The sequence below is a fragment of the Mercenaria mercenaria genome, chromosome 9, assembly GCF_021730395.1.
Source record: "Mercenaria mercenaria strain notata chromosome 9, MADL_Memer_1, whole genome shotgun sequence".
Classification (NCBI taxonomy): Eukaryota; Metazoa; Mollusca; class Bivalvia; order Venerida; family Veneridae; genus Mercenaria; species Mercenaria mercenaria.
Window position 1 is genome coordinate 39,120,586 of NC_069369.1, and position 20,812 is coordinate 39,141,397.

The 20,812-nt window shown below is 37.2% G+C and overlaps 2 protein-coding genes across 8 annotated transcripts in view; one reads left to right on the top strand and one right to left on the bottom strand.

The window, feature by feature from the left end:
• Positions 1-20,812, bottom strand: part of LOC123546932 (SH3 domain-binding protein 2-like) — a 110,052-nt gene that overhangs the window by 15,529 nt on the left and 73,711 nt on the right. For 6 of the 7 annotated variants that reach the window (XM_053551270.1, XM_053551269.1, XM_053551266.1 and 3 more), the window contains 5 exons: positions 20,227-20,353; positions 7,051-7,139; positions 5,967-5,992; positions 4,693-4,770; positions 1,664-1,772 (listed from right to left, as the gene is read on the bottom strand). In XM_053551270.1, coding sequence (XP_053407245.1) covers positions 1,664-1,772; positions 4,693-4,770; positions 5,967-5,992; positions 7,051-7,139; positions 20,227-20,353 — 429 coding nt within the window. The remainder of the gene's footprint in view (positions 1-1,663; positions 1,773-4,692; positions 4,771-5,966; positions 5,993-7,050; positions 7,140-20,226; positions 20,354-20,812) is intronic. The other variant, XM_053551268.1, reaches the window with a different exon arrangement.
• Positions 9,094-16,982, top strand: LOC123562078 (uncharacterized). Its single transcript, XM_045354730.2, has 2 exons — positions 9,094-10,795; positions 14,345-16,982. Exons 1-2 carry the CDS (start codon positions 10,417-10,419, stop codon positions 14,740-14,742), a joined length of 777 nt encoding a protein of 258 aa, XP_045210665.2. The 5' UTR covers positions 9,094-10,416; the 3' UTR covers positions 14,743-16,982.

Consider the following 20,812-nt stretch of genomic DNA (forward strand, 5'->3'; position numbering starts at 1 on the left):
AACAGGTGATTCATCAAAACAGGTGCCTCATCATAACAAGTGGTTCATCATAACAGGTGACTCATCATAACAGGTGATTCATCAAAACAGGTGCCTCATCATAACAGGTGATTCATCATAACAGGTGATTCATCAAAACAGGTGCCTCATCATAACAAGTGGTTCATCATAACAGGTGACTCATCATAACAGGTGGTTCATCATAACAGGTGACTCATCATAACAGGTGGTTCATCATAACAGGTGACTCATCATAACAGGTGATTCATCAAAACAGGTGCCTCATCATAACAGGTGATTCATCATAACAGGTGACTCATCATAACAGGTGATTCATCAAAACAGGTGCCTCATCATAACAAGTGGTTCATCATAACAGGTGACTCATCATAACAGGTGGTTCATCATAACAGGTGACTCATCATAACAGGTGGTTCATCATAACAGGTGATTCATCATAACAGGTGATTCATCAAAACAGGTGACTCATCATAACAAGTGGTTCATCATAACAGGTGACTCATCATAACAGGTGATTCATCATAACAGGTGACTCATCATAACAGGTGATTCATCATAACAGGTGACTCATCATAACAGGTGATTCATCAAAACAGGTGCCTCATCATAACAAGTGGTTCATCATAACAGGTGACTCATCATAACAGGTGGTTCATCATAACAGGTGACTCATCATAACAGGTGATTCATCAAAACAGGTGATTCATCATAACAGGTGATTCGTCAAAACAGGTGCCTCATCATAACAAGTGGTTCATCATAACAGGTGACTCATCATAACAGGTGATTCATCATAACAGGTGACTCATCATAACAGGTGATTCATCATAACAGGTGACTCATCATAACAAGTGGTTCATCATAACAGGTGACTCATCATAACAGGTGGTTCATCATAACAGGTGCCTCATCATAACAGGTGACTCATCATAACAGGTGATTCATCATAACAGGTGACTCATCATAACAGGTGATTCATCATAACAGGTGACTCATCATAACAGGTGATTCATCAAAACAGGTGCCTCATCATAACAAGTGGTTCATCATAACAGGTGACTCATCATAACAGGTGATTCATCAAAACAGGTGCCTCATCATAACAGGTGATTCATCAAAACAGGTGCCTCATCATAACAGGTGATTCATCAAAACAAGTGGTTCATCATAATAGGTGACTCATCAGAATTACAAAGCACCATGGCTTAAGATTTCATTGATTTCTTTGCAGATTTTGTAAGTCTTTTTAAGCCATAAAAATAAAATATGAAATATTACAACATTAGTTAGCCACTGATTGTCATTTCCTGACAAAGTGCAATTTGGAAAGATGGCAGCACTCTAAACAAATGGAATACAAAGCATACTGACATATCACTATACCTTTTCTCAGTTCAATAAAAACAACTTCTACACTTTTAAGTGCACTAACAATTTACAGCAGAATCTGGCATTAAACTTTTCCCTTTATCAAGACAGTTTTACCAATCAGTTTTCTAGAACTGGAAATTGGGTTGTCTTCAGTAACTGCAAACTTATTTGCAAACAAGACCACATCTCTTTCGCTTAATATATGACCATATTTGGACCAGCTTTCATCAAAGCAATGTCCGTTTATTCATTCTTTAACTACAATACTTACACTTCCTGTTGAACCACCCCCAGAACCATCAGGGACTATACGGAAAAAACCTCTTCTTCCAACAGTTGGAGATTTGTTCCCTGGTCCATCAGTCTTCTCATAAGAACCCCTGCAATATACATAATTATTTTATTTTATAACTTTCAAATCACTAAATCTTTCTACTGTGAAATCATTTAATTTCGTGGGCGTGAAATTTCGTGGTTTTGGTAAAAACGGTAATTTCGTCGGGATAGGAATTCAAGGATTTCATCTTTTGAACATAAAATGAATTGGAATTTTACTTGTTCATTGGGATTAAATTTCGTGGATTGACTCAATCACGAAATCCACGAAAATTAGTCCCCCACGAAAATTAATGATTTCACAGTATATCCACAAAAACAGATAAGGAATCCTTCTGTATGTAACTTTATGAATCTGGGCACCAGATAATATGTATATACAGTGAAGTTCACACCAATATTAAATTTTTTTATTTATTTTGTTGGGTTTAACGTCGCACCAACACAATTACAGGTCATATGGTGACTTTCCAGCTTTGATGGTGGAGGAAGACCCCAGGTGCCCCTCCGTGCATTTTTTCATCACGAGCGGGCACCCGGGTAGAACTGCCGACCTTCCATAAGCCAGCTGGATGGCTTCCTCGCAAGATGAATTCAATGCCCCAAGTGAGGCTTGAATCCACATCGATGAGGGGCAAGTGATTTGAAGTCAGCAACCTTAACCACTCCGCCATGGAGGCCCCCCCAATATTAAAAGCACATGGTCTTCTTACTGAACCAAAAACATGTCGTATGCCATTAAGATAATATTATGGTTTATTCCAAGGCTCTTTATAAAAATCACCAGTCCATAGTTGCTGCTGTAGACCAGTCTATTGTTTGACACTAAATTTTGCTGGACTAAAGTAATGTAATAAAACACATACTGAATGGTTCGTCAGTCAATAAGAATATAATAAGATGGATTCCAAAAGACTTTTCTGACCAAAATTTCACACCTGCTAATGAGATGCAGTGCTAGAAATAAGAATATGCATACCTGCCCCCAATATTCTAAAAGTAAGTGGGCAAGTAAAAATGTTAAACTAGATTGCCCTGTGTTAATGCAAATTTCTGCTTCATATGTACAGTGAAATACTGCTCACTCGAACGTTGATGGCTCGAGTACCAGGGCTGATGTGAGACACTAATGTGGTCCCCCTCTGGTTTTCCTTCACTTTTCTTTGTTTGGATCACTTAAAACTGAGGATTATTATTATATTATTTAGAGAATTTTAATACCCCAGTTCAACTTTGGGCAATCAGTGTTTTACTATATTTTACACTGTCCAGCCTAAATTTCAATATCTGCCAAAGCACATTTGAGCGAGGCTGTACGAAAACCAATGTCAGGGTTTTAGGACAGCAAGGATCCAGATCCATACTGTTCATTTGAGCCGCACCATGAGAAAACCAACATAATGCATTTGCGACCAGCATCCGCGCAGTCTGGTCAGGATCCATGCTGTTCGCTAAAGGCTTCTCTAATTGCAATAGGCTTTGAAAGCGAACAGCATGGATCCTGACCAGGCTGCGCAGATGCGCAGGCTGGTCTGGATCCATGCTCGCCGCAAATGCACTATGTTGGTTTTCTCATGGTGTGGCTCATTTAACAAGTACAGCACTTGTATGCAACTGACAAGCAAAAAGTATGGATCCAGCTAAGACTGCATGGATGTACAGGCAGATCTTGGTCCATACATGCCGCAAAGTCCTAATGATGGTTTTCACACGGCAGTGCTCATTCATGAATATGGACAGGAATATTATGATAAAGCTTGATGCCCTATCTACAGTTTATGCTAGCTAGTAAAGCTGAAAGTAAGTTGTTCCATATATTGTACGACTGACTATAACTAAAGTCGTTTGCACATTTGGATTTCCTTTTATTAAAGCATGCATTTCGGAACTTTACTGTATAGAAGTAAGCAAGTGTAGGAGTCAAGCTTTCTGTTTAAACTTCATGTATAATGACTGCTGAAAATATCTGACAAATATTCAAAAGAATTTAAGAAAATAATTACAGTAGTCACAGTCAACCTCATGCAAACCATCTTGAGGATGGAAAAGGTTATAACATAAAGCATTAAATTTTACTCTAATAATTAATGTTTCAAAACACACACACCATGTACACATGACCGTGACGGCACAGCTTACATAGTTTAGGTTAGAGTAAAGGTTAAGTGAAGGTTACAGTTAGTGCTCTTGTCTCTGACCTTGACCTTGACCTTGACCTTTGATCTGATCCTTTTTGAAGGAAAAAAATATATCATCATGCTTAACATCTGTCTGAAGTTTCATTAAAATCCACTGAAATACTTATTTCAAGAGTGTTAGCAGAGACGGACATGATCTAAATAACGTACAGTATGATAACAATATGCCTTCCTTACTGAATACAATTACCCTACTGTGTAGACCATATAAAACATATAATTTCGAAAACAAGAGTAAATGAAACCGCGTGTAATGACTCAATCCTAAAAAATCTAAAACAAAACAATTAATGTCCTAAGGACCACAACACACTTTTGTTTCTAAAGCAATTTCACTGAAACTTACAGAGCCACATTTCTCTTCAGTATTTAATATTTCTACCAAGTTTCATACAAATACTCCAAACCATGTCATAGAGATTGCTCAAGATGGACACACACAAGGATGGGATGGATGGATATGGAAGGATAGATGAACAGATGACCAAGACCAAAACAGTATTTCTCCACTAAAAATCATACTTTGGATAAAAAGAAATAGAAGCATGTTGTTAATAGTAAGCTAGGTTTCAGACAGTGTCTTTTTTAATACTGTCAAATATCAATGTTACTGATATAACTGCACTCTGCTCTGTTAAGGTTTTAATGCAAATGCCTGGATAAAAACCAAAATGCCTGGATAAAAACCCAATGCCTTGATTAAAACCTAATTCCTGGATTAATAGACATAAAAGCTGCAAGCAATCCACACACTAAGTTTTCTCACCCAATTCCTGTTTTCCCCTTAGGTGAGGCCACCAGAGCATATTCTTTTGAATCATGTAAAATTTCTTCACTATTTGGCCTATAAAACGTAACAACACATTTCTTAACAGATTTTTTTTCCACACATTTCTTAGCAATCTTCTTAAACAATATAATATTTATACTGAAAGCTACTTCAAGCAGGTTGTGTAATTTGTAACTTTATTTAGGTCAAAGTCTGATTCCAACAAATTAGTATTAAGGGTCATGCCAGATGGCACATTGGTGCTCAAGTGAAGTTCGAAAGCATTATTTTGGCCTAGTCGTTTTTTTTTTTTTTTAGAAACCTGCTTACATGCAAAACTTAAGCCTGAAATTCAAAGTTAAAACACAGTTTTGACACAATCAAAGCTAGAGTTATGAAACTTGTCCTGTGAGGTCATCTCACGATGCATAATAATATTATATGTGAAATTTGAAAGCATTAGTCCTTGAAGTTTTAGAGAAAGCTGTTTCCATGCCAAACTTTTGTGATGCAGATGCCAACAAAAGGACAATAGTAATAACTCTAATATCTGAAAAATTTCAAATAGTCAAGCTAAAACTTGATAATTTATATTTTTAACAAATATCAAGACTGAAAATTCAGCTGTTATATTACAGATACCAGATGCTGGTTTTGTGCCATGTGTAACATTTGGTTGCCAATCAAAAGGTAAAATTACAAAAAATTCTAACATGACCAGATTCATTTTCCTATTAAACAAAGAAGGTAAAAATTGTGTGTTATTATACAACAATTCATTTTTCTGACGTCACAATTATTACATCATAGCATTTAACAGCACAGCGGCACACTGGAAAAAAAGTCAACAGAAAACAGACAAATATTTTATGGATGTCGTCAAGGATGTACTTTTTAATCCTTGGTAACATGTTAGAATAATATATCTCATTTAGCGATTTGGTCTTGAATAAAATCATTGTTTGTCATTCAAATGTGTATTATTATGCTGCGCCCTCGTGCATCTGAACTCCAAACAATGATTTTATTCAATGACAAATCACAAAATGAGATATATTTCTTAAATATCTACTGAACTTCATTGATTTTCTATTCCCATGAAACAGCCATTTCTGCCAAAACCTCAAAATTTTATGCTCACCAAAATAATTGATTTCACAGTAAACGAACAAACTACGTCTGCAAATATACTCAATTTGAAAAACATAACATATGTCTCAAAAATCACATATGGCATATTGTAGCTGACAGAACTATAAAAAAGATATTACCTTCTTTTATTCCGAGCCTTTGGAGACTGAAAATAGGAACAGAAATTAGAATATAATATTTGAAGCTAGACTGTTTTAAATTTGTGCAGCAACAGGAGTCTTGAGCAACAAATCATTAAACAAACATGGCTCAATATTTTGTTTCATTTCATTAAATCCTGACATGTTGACAACCGACAACATGTGGGCCATGTTTTTACAAACATCTTTTGTTATGTTTTTAAAAAAGGAATACTAGAAGCGATCATCTGCTTACCATAGACAATCATCCTAAATACAGTCAAAATTTGTTCGCTAAAACTGGAAGGGAACGGCAAAATTTGTTCAGGTTATCGGTAGTTCGAGCCACCAAAACAATATACAACATAGGGATTTTGGTGGGACCTGACAATTAGTTCGATCAAAGACTAGTGTTAAAATTATCAGAGTTTGAGCGAACGAAGTATGACTGTATGAAATCTGACTACTTTAAGCCGTAGCACTCTCTAATTACTGATCAGAAACCAGGGAGTCTATCGACAGACAGACATGAGCAAAACAATATACCATCTCCTCTTTGAAGTGGGTGGGGTTTGGTGGAGATGCATATATATCATGCATTAATGGAGCCTTGAAGTAAAGGAAACAACACCATTCAACACCATTCAAAGCTAACCAGATATGTTAATGAGAAACTGGTCCCAACAACATAGTCTTATATGAGAAACAATACCATATCTGTTTGTTATAACATTTCATGGTATTATTAGTTAGATTTAGCAAATTCTTATATCTGAATGACCACTAAACATTTTTACACATGAGAAAAGAATGCAGGATAACTGAAAGCTTGTGTATTGAATGGTGTTAAGTACATGTACATGCTGTTCAGTCCTTCTTAACCTTTAGCCTGCAGGCGGCAAGTGATTTTACCTTTGCGACCAGTGCAGACCAAGACCAGCCTGGATGTCTGTGCATGTTCTGCACTGTTCGCAATTCAGTCAGTAAATTTTTAGTGAACACCACTTTGAATAATAAGTGGTGCTTCCTATATTGAATGATGGACCAGTCCATTTTAGAATTTTAGCAGGGTAAAGATTAATACCTTTGCTGGAGGGACGAGTGGAGTTTTTTTCACCATCTGTTCATCTATCTTTAAGGCCATCTTCTGAATGTTATTCAGGCAGCTAACGTCTATAAATAAAATACATTATAGATTAACACATCTTTAGAAATAAATGTTTGCCAACAGATCATAGGATTAACAAGCAATAAGGTCAAGATTTGTTGTTAAGAACATCAGAGTTGCTTCCCTTTTTTTTTGGTTTTGGATTTAGTTTATTATTTATTTTTATTTCATCTAGGCTGCAAACAAAAACAGTATTTTTTGAGTCTACATAATGAGGGAAACTGGCACCGGTGTGCTTTAACTACCATAAACCCTCTTATAAATGTCCTCAACTTTTCCTACATTTACAAAAAATACTATATCTATTACACTAATGACATTTAAACAAAACAAATCTGGTCCCTCTAAATATATGCTGTCTAAACTCCAGCTCTAAAAACAAGAGGGCCATGAAGGCCCTGTATCGCTCACCTGACCTATTGACCTAATAATCATCAAGATTAACATTCTGACAAAGTTTCATTATTTGTTTGTTTGTTTTGGGTTTAACGCCGTTTTTCAACAGTATTTCAGTCATATAACGGCAGGCAGTTAACCTAACCAGTGTTCCTGGATTCTGTACCAGTACAAACCTGTTCTCCGCAAGTAACTGCCAACTTCCCCACATGAATCAGAGGTGGAGGACTAATGATTTCAGACACAATGTCGTTCATCAAATAGTCACGGAGAACATACGCCCCGCCCGAGGATCGAACTCGCGACCCCGCGATCCGTAGACCAACGCTCTTACCTACTGAGCTAAGCGGGCGGGCACAAAGTTTCATTAAGATATGGTCATAAATGTGGCCTCTGAAGTGTTAACTAGCTTTTCCTTTGATTTGACCTAGTGACCTAGATTTTGACCCTGCATGACCCAGATTCGAACTTGACCGAAAGATTATCAAGATTAACATTCTGACCAAGTTCCATGAAGATACAGTCATAAATGTGGCCTCTAGAGTGTTAACAAGCTTTTCCTTTGATTTGACCTAGTGACCTAGTTTTTTACCCACCTGACCCAGATTTGAACACAAACTATAGATCATCAAGATTAACATTCTGACTTAGTTTCATTAAGATATGGTCATACATGTGGCCTCTACAGTGTTAACTAGCTTTTCTTGATTTGACCTGGTGACCTAGTTTTTGACCCTACATGACCCAGATTCAAACTGGACCTTAAGATCATAAAGATTAACATTCTGACCAGGTTTCATGAAGATACAGTCATAAATGTGGCCTCTACAGTGTTAACAAGCTTTTCCTTTGATTTGACCTGGTGACCTAGTTTTTGACCCAAGATGACCCAATATCGAACTCATCCAAGATTTTATGATGGATGACGGACACAGGGCGATCACAAAAGCTCACCTTTGAGCACTTCGTGCTCAGGTGAGCTAAAAATACAACATTTCAGGACCATTCATGTATGGACATACAATTTTGTGCTTTGGACCTGTGATCACTGTGTTGATCAAACACCTTATCTGCTAAAACAACTGTTCCACATGTCTTGCAGTTAAAAATGAAATCTTCAAAAATATGCCAATACTTTCAGTTTATAAAAGTAGGCCATAATTTTAACCTTCTGACATTTTTTTCCCCAAAGATTCCCAAAAAGGTAAAAACAAGAGGGCCATGGTGGCCCTATATCGCTCACCTGTTATCATTGCACTTGAGGACAAGAAGGTCATCAGAAAAAATATCTAAGTCCAAAGGACAGGAACAAAGGGAAGAAATTAAACCAAAAAGAAAAACAAATCTTACAAGGTACAGATATGTCAAAATACACCTAAAAATTGGAGATACCATCCATGTTTTACCACAGAAAAGTGGTCTCGGTTTTTCCCTACAGCCAATAATAAAAAAGTTACTAAAAATAAGCTATTTATAGTAACGTAAATGGGAAGTAATTAAAAAAACAATGATTGTACGTTCACAAAAGAAGGATCTGCCAAACAAATTTGTTGACATAAATGAAATTTCAGATCAGTATCTTCATTAGTTATGGAGATATATCCATTTTAATTTGAAATAAAGGGAGGTAATTTGACATAAACTCAGTCAATAGTTATCTACCCTCGTTTACTCGGTCCAACTAATGACAATAATGAAATTTCAAATAAGTCCTATAAGTACTTACTGATATAAATCCATTTTGATTACAATCAGGGGAGGTAATCAGATATAAAATAACTCTGGAACCTACGAATGGATCTGATTTGTCATGGAATCAAAGATTTATTGTTGTTGAAGATATTTTGGAAGTTTGTATAAAATAAAACCATAAATGAAGTCTCTATATGGCTGCAAAAGCCAAAATAGCCAATTTTGGACCTTTAAGGGGCCATTACTCTGGAACCCATGAAGGAATCAGGCCAGTTCAAGGAAGGAACTAAGATCTTGTGGTGATACAAGTTTTGTGCAAGTTTGGTTAAAATCAAATCATAAATGAAGCTGCTATTGTGCAGACAAGGTCAGAACAGCTTATTTTGGCCCTTTCAGGGGCCATAACTCTGGAATCCATTATGGGATCTGGCCGGTTCAAGAAAGGAACCTAGATCTTATGGTGACACAAGTTTTGTGCAAGTTTGATTAAATTCAAATCATAAATGAAGCTGCTATTGTGCAGACAAGGTCAAAATAGCTAATTCTGGCCCTTTCAGGGGCCATCACTCTGGAACCCATAATTGAATCTGGCCAGTTCAAGAAAGGAACCAAGAACATATGGTGATACAAGTTGTGTGCAAGTTTGGTTAAAATAAAATCATAAATGAAGCTGGTATTGCGCAGACAAGGTCAAAATAGCTAATTCTGGCCCTTTCAGGGGCCATAACTCTGGAACCCATAATGGAATCTGACCAGTTCAAGAAAGGAGCCAAGATCTTATGGTGATACAAGTTTTGTGCCAGTTTGGTAAAAATCAAATTATAAATAATATCAATTATTTTATCTTTTAAATAATTGCTTTTATTTTTCACGAAATCGTCAGTTTGTCATCGCGTATCTATACCTAGGTCAGTTTGTCGTTGTGCATCTATACCTATACATGTATGATCATGTATGTTTACTGTAAGCTTTGTGAGACAAAACCAGTTTTGGTTCCAGGTCTATTATAAACGTTGTATATAAATAAACCAGATTTGTTTGGGAACCAAACGTAATATACGTACATATATAACACAGAAACACGTGCAATATTCTCAGTTAAACTTGTACTACCTACGAAGTAACAACTGCTAGATTTTTTCATCGTAACGTCTGTTAGAACTTACATAACTAGACAACTGCATATTAGCACTGATGCCACGTGGCAGAGCTAGAAGAAGGGCTAGACAGGAGCCCGCCGTGAGGCAGGAACACGCCGGCAACATTAGACGCCAACCGGCCAGAAACGCTAGGCAACAACCAGCGGAGGAGGTTAGACAAGGACCCGCCGGCAATGTCAGACGCCATCACGCCGGAAACGAGGAACCCGCAGGCAACGCAAGGCGACAACCCGCCAGAAATGTTAGACAAGGGCCAGTCAGGGAGGTCAGGCAAGACCCTGCCGACGACGCGAGGCGCCAAGCGGATGCAAGAGACGAACCCGTTGACCAGAGAAACGGTGGCAGGGGCCAGAAACGAACGGCGGACGAGTTGGAAGGCTTAGTAGAGGACAGAATGTTGCAAGATAATGCCGGTAGGTGTAATTTTATAGATTTTGAACATCTCATGAGAGAGGCACAGGTTCTACCTAACAGACATGATGAAAATAGTTTAAGGAATGATGGTTTGGGGTGTGGCCAACCTATGTTAGGAAATTCTATGTCAGACAGAAACGCAAGGGCATTAGAGCATAATCAATTTAGTGACACTTCAAACAGTCTCGTAAATACACAAAATACCCCGTTGTTAAACAACGCAAGCTCCAATAACATTTTTGACAATGTTAGCTTACCGTCGGTACGGTTAGCCGACGACGACATTGCAGTTCACTTACCAACTGCGTTGAAACAACAAATTTGCAACGGCTCGTATGTTAATTTGGCTCTAATGCTCAAAGGAGCGGTAGAATTGTCTGAATATTGTAATGGTTCAGTTTTAAAGTTAAATTCAGACTTGCAGATTCAAACGTCTCAAAAAGAATGCAAAGAAAAAATCTATGATATAGAAAAATGGACAAACGCGTTTCTAATTTATGCATCAGTCTACCTGTCTAATCATGCTGATAAAGTATACAAATTGCTACATTACATGTACAATATTAGGGAAGCTGCGATGAGACAAGGGTCTTTGAGCTGGCGGGAATATGATGAGCAATTTCGCTTACGTCAAGCTGTCTCACCGTCATCCTGGTCAAAAATCAATAATGATTTATGGTGGCGTTGTATGCAATTGAGGCCAGTTCCGAGAACCCCATCAAATTCATATAGGTATCCGTGCAATGATTTTAATACCGGCAACTGCACTTGGCCTAATTGCAGATTTAGTCATACATGCTCAAAATGCCAAGGCCCGCACCCACAGCTTAAATGCACAAGACCAGGCATACCTGCCCCACCGCAAACCCAGTCCCAATCTACATCTAGCAATTTTTTTCGTGGGAGACCATTCAATAGGCGGGGCACCTTTAGGCCCCCAAGAAGAAATTAAAAGGGAATCACAGCACCAAGAAAATCAATCTAACTTAGATAAATACAATTTAGCGAAGTTGCCAATTAAAATTTTACCATTGAAAAAATACTTACAATTTTATGACAAACAGGAGTCCGATTTCTTGCTTGATGGTTTTACACACGGGTTTCCTATTCAATACACAGGGCCACGTGCACCCAGAGACTCTAAAAATTTACGATCCACTGTTCTAAATCCTGATCTAATAAAATCCAAAATAAATAAGGAAATCTCTGCTGGCAGGGTAGCCGGTCCTTTTACAGAACGACCGTTACCAAATTTAATTGTGTCACCAATCGGCCTTGTCCCAAAGAAAACACCGGGTGAATTTAGGATGATTCACCATTTATCCTATCCTCCAGGCGAATCGGTGAATGATTTTATTGACCCCGCATTATGTTCGGTTCAATACACAAGTTTTGACGAGGCCGTTAGACTGGTTCAAGAATTAGGACAAAATTGTAAAATGTTCAAAACAGACATCCGCAATGCGTATAGATTAATACCAATAAAACCGGCAGTATTTGAATTACTAGGTTTTTGTTTTCAAGAAAAATTTTATTTTGATAAAGCCTTGCCATTTGGTGCTTCGATAAGTTGTATAACTTTCGAGAGATTTTCTAGATTTTTAGAGTCTTGTGTTAAAAGAAAATTGAAGTCGGGCGGATTAATACATTTTTTAGATGATTTCTTGGGTGCTGGGAAAAATACACAGGCCTGTACTCAGGCTTTGAAAATTTTCTGCGAAATTATGTCAGAACTTGGCGTCCCTTTAGCGGAAGAAAAAACAGAGGGTCCTACAGAAATCTTGGTATTCTTAGGTTTAGAACTCGACGCTAAACATATGACTGTAAGAATACCTTTAACAAAAATTCAAGAAGTGATTCAGAAAATCAATGAGATGCTATCTCACAAAAAAACTACCTTAAAAAAGATGCAATCACTCATAGGCTCTCTGAATTTTTGCTGTCGTGCCATACCGATGGGTAGGCCTTTTTCTCGCCGTTTAATAGACTCAATCTGCGGTCTTTCAAAACCCTTCTACCGTCTTCGTCTTAAAAGGGGAATTAGATTAGACTTAGATATGTGGCTGACATTTCTAAAGGATTTTAATGGTTTATCACTTTTTCACGACAGATATTGGGTTTCCAATGCTGACGTACAACTGTTCACCGATAGTGCAGGCGGCGAAAATCTAGGTTTGGAATTTACTTTCAAGGTCACTGGTGTCATGCAAAATGGCCGGCTCAATGGCACAGGCTAGGCATTACTTTGGACATTACAGTTCTCGAATTGTTTCCAATAATGGTTGCATTATTTGTTTGGGGTCCTCAGCTAGCCAACAAAAAGATTAAATTCAACTGTGACAACATTGCAGTCGTTCATATTTTAAATAAATTATCATCCAAAGCCGATAGGGTTATGTGTCTGATAAGGTTGATTACATTACGTTGTCTAAAGCTGAATATTTGGATTAAAGCAGCCCATGTCCCAGGTCATGAAAATACTATTTGTGACTGTTTATCTCGTTCACAGTTGACACGATTCAGGGAGCTCGCCCCAGAAGCGGACCTCGAACCCAGTCTGGTGCCCTCTTTTCTGTGGAACATCTTCAATCTAGAGCAAGACAACTCGTTTATTCATCTTTAGCACCAAATTCATCGCTAGCATACAATACGGCATTAAATGTGTTTGAGAAATTTAGGAATAATTATAACCTCGCCTTTTTATGGCCGATTCCATTAGCACATATTATTTTGTTCATATCCTTTTGTTTCGAAAAGGGACTATCACCAAGATCAATTACATCATATTTGGCGGGAATAAATTATTTTCATAAAATTAATGGTTATTATAGTCTAAATGACAACTTTCTATTAAGAAAGATTTTAGAAGGTTGTCACAGAAGTAGGTCAACTTACGATAAACGGGCGCCGCTAACTATGAATATTCTGGTAGAAATTTGCAACAAACTACCAACTGTTTGTTATGATAGATATGAAACAGTACTTTTCTCAGCTTTATTTACATTAGCTTATTTTGGTCTTTTTCGGGTCAGTGAATTGACAGCAACACGCTCGTTTCAATTAAATCACGCCATACACATTGACGATATTTGTTTTTATCAAAATAATCAGTATGTTGTAATCCGTCTTCGTCATTATAAAACAAACCAAAAAGGAAAGCCAGCCTTTATTAAATTACCCAGGCAAAACAATGGCATTTGTCCGGTTTGTAAACTAATGGAGTTTTTGAAAATACGGCCTAAACATCAAACTCTCCTTTTTTGCCACGAAAACGGCACTGTTGTGACTAGGTCTCAATTTTCTAGCGTGTTATCAATGGCTATCGGTAAAACGCGTTACAATTCTGGACATTTCAGGTCACACAGTTTCAGAATTGGCAGGGCGACTGACCTGGCGGCTCAGGGTTATCCGTCAGAAACAATAATGAAACTGGGCCGTTGGTCATCAGATTGCTATAAGACATATATACGTTAACTTCTTAATTAAGGGTATATGAACGATTCGGTATTCATAAACATATAGTTCAGTACCGTTATTTTTACATTTAGATGTTTGGATTGTTGGTGATTCAATCCCGTATTGGGCAGGGACACATGCTACAGCCACTGGAAAACCTAACTTAAACATAGAGGGAGTGTCAGTTGCATGGTGGGGTAAGAGAGGTATGGGTTGGAGCGGATTTAGACAGCACATAGAGACACAGGTTCTTCTGTCTTCACCGCCCAGAATAATCATCATCAATCTAGGTGGTAACGATTTACTCCAATTCAAAACCCCAGATATTGGAAATCTCATACGGCAAGAGATAGTTTACCTTAGAGACGCCTTTCCGCAGACAATGATTATATGGTTAGATATTTTGCCAAGACAGGTCTGGCCGGGGTCAAGAGGGGGATACATTCCTATCGAAACTAAACGCAAACGACTGAACAGAATCGGTCGTTAAATTGTATTAGAGTCGGGAAGGGCAGACATAATTTCAACAGATATTGACGCAGAAACAGCCTTTTATCGTCCCGACGGAGTTCATTTAAATCTAGTTGGCCTTGAATTTTATCTAGACTTCATTAAAGACGCCATTCTGAGAAACATATCTGAATAAATAATTACAAGATTTGCAAAATTATTAAAGAGCTGTCTGTTCTTGCTAAAATTTACTTGAAGTATTGAAGTATATAAGCAAGTATTTAAAATCGTTTCTCTCCAGAATTTTCGGGGGATAAATTTCAATAAAATTTATTGTGGCGGGGAAGAATTCTGCCGATCAGAAGTTGACTGGGCGTTGCATACTTTAACATTTTTATTTACTGTCAAGTACGTACTTTATTCAAAATGTATATAACTCTGGTTCTGGTTTTCGGCTCTCGCGAGTTACCAACGTGAATCGGGGGACTAGAGCCAGAGCATTTCAATTCTCTTTTGGAGGGTCATTTTTATAGACAACTTGCGTGGCATCGAGTAGTGGTGTACAAAAGGTATTGCCCTAGTACTCTGGTAATATCTTTATAGCGTTGCGTTATAGCCTTGCCTAGCTCTATATAGCCTTGCTCAAGGATACATTGCCTTGCCTTGCCTTGCCTTGCTTTGCTTGGTGATTCTAGCTGGTTATCCAGCTAGATTTCCGTTATGGCTATGGCTACCCGTAGAATAATGAAGGAGTCATACTTGCTGATGCTGGTCACTACAATGCTGTGTCCGGTTTGGTGACACGTTTGGTATTTTTCATTATTGCTATGGTTGCCCGTAGGATAATGGAAGATATCACTCGTCTGTCATTTCGTCCGTCGTAGTGAACCGTAGCATTGATGAAAATTGTGTCATGTTAAAAGTTGTTTTTCTGTAAATAAGTAAGTTTTGCTGGTCATGGGTTAGAATATAGACTCGGAGCACGCCTGGTCTTCTTTTGGTCGGCTGATTCGTTCCCTACAATTTGGGCTGGTTACCCGGCTGAATTGGCTGGTTTGACTGGTTACCCGTTTAAACCTTGAGTGGCCAAAATATCCCAATATTTAAGGAAAAGCTACTCACGCTTTTGAATACTTTATATTGATTATATCATATTTAGTCAAAGATTAAATATATTGAATTAAATTGAGAATGTTGCACGTTTTCTTTTGGTTTTGATTTCGGGTAATGAAATAATATCAATTATTTTATCTTTTAAATAATTGCTTTTATTTTTCACGAAATCGTCAGTTTGTCATCGCGTATCTATACCTAGGTCAGTTTGTCGTTGTGCATCTATACCTATACATGTATGATCATGTATGTTTACTGTAAGCTTTGTGAGACAAAACCAGTTTTGGTTCCAGGTCTATTATAAACGTTGTATATAAATAAACCAGATTTGTTTGGGAACCAAACGTAATATATGTACATATATAACACAGAAACACGTGCAATATTCTCAGTTAAACTTGTACTACCTACGAAGTAACAACTGCTAGATTTTCCCACCCGCCACACCCCAAATCAAAACGAATTTGGTACTTTTGTCAAGTTATAATATTTTTACACAAGTTTATTCATTTTGTTATACAATTATATTGTATGTTTATGTTTAACTGAATTTGGACAAACTAATTGCTCTTCGTAGTATTTGTGTTACAGGCAATTTGCCACCGAGCTGACGAGCAAACTTGGATACAAACTATCACGCACTACCTCAAGGGGAACAGATGTGATGTACAATTGTCGCTAAATTTGTGATGAACATTCCTAACGGAGATGAGACTTAACAGTGAGACATAAACTTTCCTATGTGTGCGTGTCATTTACATTGACTTATGTATGTGAAGTGATATTTTCCAAGTGTTAGTGCTCGTGCTTTAATTTCTACTTTAAGTAAGTAGTGGATACAAGCAAAAACGAACTATGACATATATTTATGTATTATATGTTGGCTGAAAGACAAATAATTTCTGTGTATATACATTGATAAGAATGAATATTATCTTTAAATGATCTTATACTATGTTTATGAAATATTCTAATTATGTCACTCAAATTTTGTGCTTGCGGGGAAGAATTCTGCCGATCAGAAGTTGACTGGGCGTTGAATACTTTAACATTTTTATTTACTGTCAAGTACGTACTTTATTCAAAATGTATATAACTCTGGTTCTGGTTTTCGGCTCTCGCGAGTTACCAACGTGAATCGGGGGACTAGAGCCAGAGCATTTCAATTCTCTTTTGGAGGGTCATTTTATAGACAACTTGCGTGGCATCGAGTAGTGGTGTACAAAAGGTATTGCCCTAGTACTCTGGTAATATCTTTAAGCGTTGCGTTATAGCCTTGCCTAGCTCTATATAGCCTTGCTCAAGGATACATTGCCTTGCCTTGCCTTGCCTTGCTTTGCTTGGTGATTCTAGCTGGTTATCCAGCTAGATTTCCGTTATGGCTATGGTTACCCGTAGAATAATGAAGGAGTCATACTTGCTGATGCTGGTCACTACAGTGCTGTGTCCGGTTTGGTGACACGTTTGGTATTTTTCATTATTGCTATGGTTGCCCGTAGGATAATGGAAGATATCACTCGTCTGTCATTTCGTCCGTCGTAGTGAACCGTAGCATTGATGAAAGTTGTGTCATGGTAAAAGTTGTTTTTTCTGTAAATAAGTAAGTTTGCTGGTCATGGGTTAGAATATAGACTCGGAGCACGCCTGGTCTTCTTTTGGTCGGCTGATTCGTTCCCTACAATTTGGGCTGGTTACCCGGCTGAATTGGCTGGTTTGACTGTTACCCGTTTAAAACCTTGAGTGGCCAAAATATCCCAATATTTAAGGAAAAGCTACTCACGCTTTTGAATACTTTATATTGATTATATCATATTTAGTCAAAGATTAAATATATTGAATTAAATTGAGAATGTTGCACGTTTTCTTTTGGTTTTGATTTCGGGTAATGAAATAAAGCTGCTATTGTGCAGACAAGGTCAAAATAGCTAATTTTGGCCCTTTCAGGGGCCATAACTCTGGAACCTGTAATGGGATCTGGCCAGTTCAAGAAAGGAACTGAGATCTTATGGTGATACAAGTTGTGTGCAAGTTTGGTTAAAATCAAATCATAAATGAAACCACTATCGTGCAGACAAGAAATTGTTGACACACGGACGCACAAGACGCACGGACGCACGCACGGACTGACGACGGACGAAGGGTGATCACAAAAGCTCACCTTGTCACCTATGTGACAGGTGAGCTAAAAATAACACATGCATCCAGCATTTTGTTCCCCACCCCCTCCCCCCGTTAGGAATATTTATTCTCCATGATGATCTGATAAAAGGCAGTCATCAGGTTAATACCAGTACAAAATCCAGGAACAATTGCAGTACTGCTGAAAGTGGCACTTAAACCAAACTAAACAAACAAGATGCTTTTGAAATGATTTACAAAATCTACATTTTACACAGGATTTACAACAAGAGCTGTCCGTAAGACAGCCAATGCTCGACTATTCGAATTATTGTCCCAGCAGCAGGAAAACATTACCCTAAATGTTAAAATATCTAAAGAGTTTCAATCCATTATCTGCATTAGTTTTGGAGATAGTAACTTGCATGCAAAACTTTAACCAGAAGTTTTATATTCAAAAGGGGACAAAATTTGACCAAAATCATGTCAGAGTTATGGGACTTGATGCAATCAACTAGTTTTATAACCCCGAAGGCACATGTGAAGCTTGAATTTAATATCTGCCTTTGTTCTGCAGATAGTAACCTGCACGCAAAACTTTAACCAGAATTTTCTAAGTCTAAAAGGGGGCAAAATTTGGCCAAAATGCAGGTTAGAGTTATGGGACTTGATGCAATCAACCAGTTTTATAACCCCGAAGGCACATGTGAAGTTTGAATTTAATATCTGCATTTGTTCTGCAGATAGTAACTTGCACATTTTACTAAGTCCAAAAGGGGGCATAATTTGACCAAAATGCAGGTCAGAGTTATGGGACTTGATGCAATCAACTAGTTTTATAACCCTGAAGACACATGTGAAGTTTCAATTCAATATCTGCATTAGTTTTGGAGATAGTAACTTGCATGTAAAACTTTAACCAGGATTTTCTAAGTCCAAAAGGAGGCATAATTTGCCCAAAATACATGTCAGAGTTATGGGACTTGACTCAGTGAGGTTGGTAATTGACCTAGAAAAAAAAAATAAGTTTCAAATCTATAATGCCTTTTAGTAACAGCTGTATGTACTTGCATGCAAAACTTAAACCAGGATTTTCTAAGCCTAAAAGGGGGCATAGTTTGGCCAAAATGCAGGTGAGAGTTATGGGACTTGATGCTATCAACTGGTTTTATAACCCCGAAGACACATGTGAAGTTTCAATTCAATATCTGCATTAGTTTTGGAGATATTAACTTGCATGTAAAACTTTAACCAGGATTTTCCAAAAGTCCAAAAGGGGGCATAATTTGCTCAAAATACATGTCAGAGTTATGGAACTTGACCCAGTGAGGTTGGTAATTGACCTAGAAAAAGAAAAAAAAGTTTCAAAGCTATATGCCTTTAAATGACTGCTGTATGTACTTGCATGCAAAACTTTAACCAAGGTGTGACGCCAACGCCAGGGTGAGTAGAACAGCTTGACTAGTCTTCGAATAGTCGAGCTAAAAATTAACTTCTGGCTTACATTTCCATTTCATTAATGTTCCATAAAGCTTTACATTTTATGTTAAAAACTGATGAAACAGCTGTCCAAATAGATGTTATGCATAATTACATGGTTAAAAAAGTGCTACTTTTGATACTGCACATGAATTTTTTTACAGTTTGAGCAACAAAGGGAGGTAATCAAAAACAACAGATTCAATAAAACTTTCTACTATGTTGATCAATATTCAAACCTTTGACAAATGTTAGAGAAAACAATCATCGGAAATAGGACTGAACAAGAAATTTATACATCTTATGTTCATCATGGAAAATGTGGCAGTCACGTTTTAAACAAAGGCATTATGTGCCTTTAAACTCTAATGTGAATGATGACATTCAGGTAGTTTTAATAAATCAATTCAATAAATCAAGCTAAACTTCATTATTTTCAAATAGTTGTGACAAATATCATGCAATCTTTTATATCAGTCAAGTGCTTTAACCATATTCCTTGAAATGAATACACAAATATTTTAAAGTCAATATGAAGAAGTCAAAACATATTCTTTGAACTGAATAGGAAAGTATATCAAATCTGTCAATAATCATTACAATCTTAACCAATCATTAAGTTTTAAAATCAGGTTGCAACTTTGTGTATCCTTTTTCAATAACATTTTACTTTAAGCACACTTTACTGCACAACGGTTTATTTGGGGTGTGACCTTGAAAACTAAAGTGGTATTTAAAGCTACTAGCTCATAGTTTCAGTTGAAAAGTCACTTAATTAATACTGAACTTTTAAAAAAAAAATTTTATACAATACCTGTTACTTTTTTACTGTTTAGTTCAGTTTGATTCTGCGAGTCTGCTGGAGGGGGTATGGCTCTGTGAACTCTAGGAGGTGTGGATGGGGGCGGAGTTCCTACAATTCTGGGAGGTTTCGATGGAGGCTAGAAATAAACACAAGTATGAAGACTAATAAGACCTTGACTTTGAAAAGTACAGAGTCAAAAAGTAAAATAACGTATTTAAGAGAAAAAAAACTAAAGATTTTTTAAATTTCAGCAGTACTAAAGAATTGTCCAAAGAAATATTATATTTTCAAATTTCAGCAGCAATGTACTCAACCAAAAATCATACAGATGCAAAATACCACTGATAATGTAATTCAAGGCCAGATACCTACACTTTCCACCTGCTTTCCCTGATAAAGCAACTAGACAAGTTACTCACACTTTCTACCCAGTTTTACTGACAGGCACGTAGCTGCCTGTATGCAAATACGCAGTTGCGTAATGGAATTTTGACAGTTTAATTTTTTTGTCCTTCCCAAATCACCCAAATTTGAAATAAAAAGCAGAGGGGTTACGGGGTGAAGTGGTTAATCGGCTGTTCGCAAATGGACCGAA

Coding starts and splice junctions, on each gene's coding strand:
- LOC123562078 (XM_045354730.2), top strand. CDS start 10,417: ATGCCACGTGGCAGAGCTAGAAGAAGGGCTAGACAGGAGCCCGCCGTG. Junction 10,796..14,344: donor AATGTTGCAAGATAATGCCG/GTAGGTGTAATT, acceptor TTTTACATTTAG/ATGTTTGGATTGTTGGTGAT.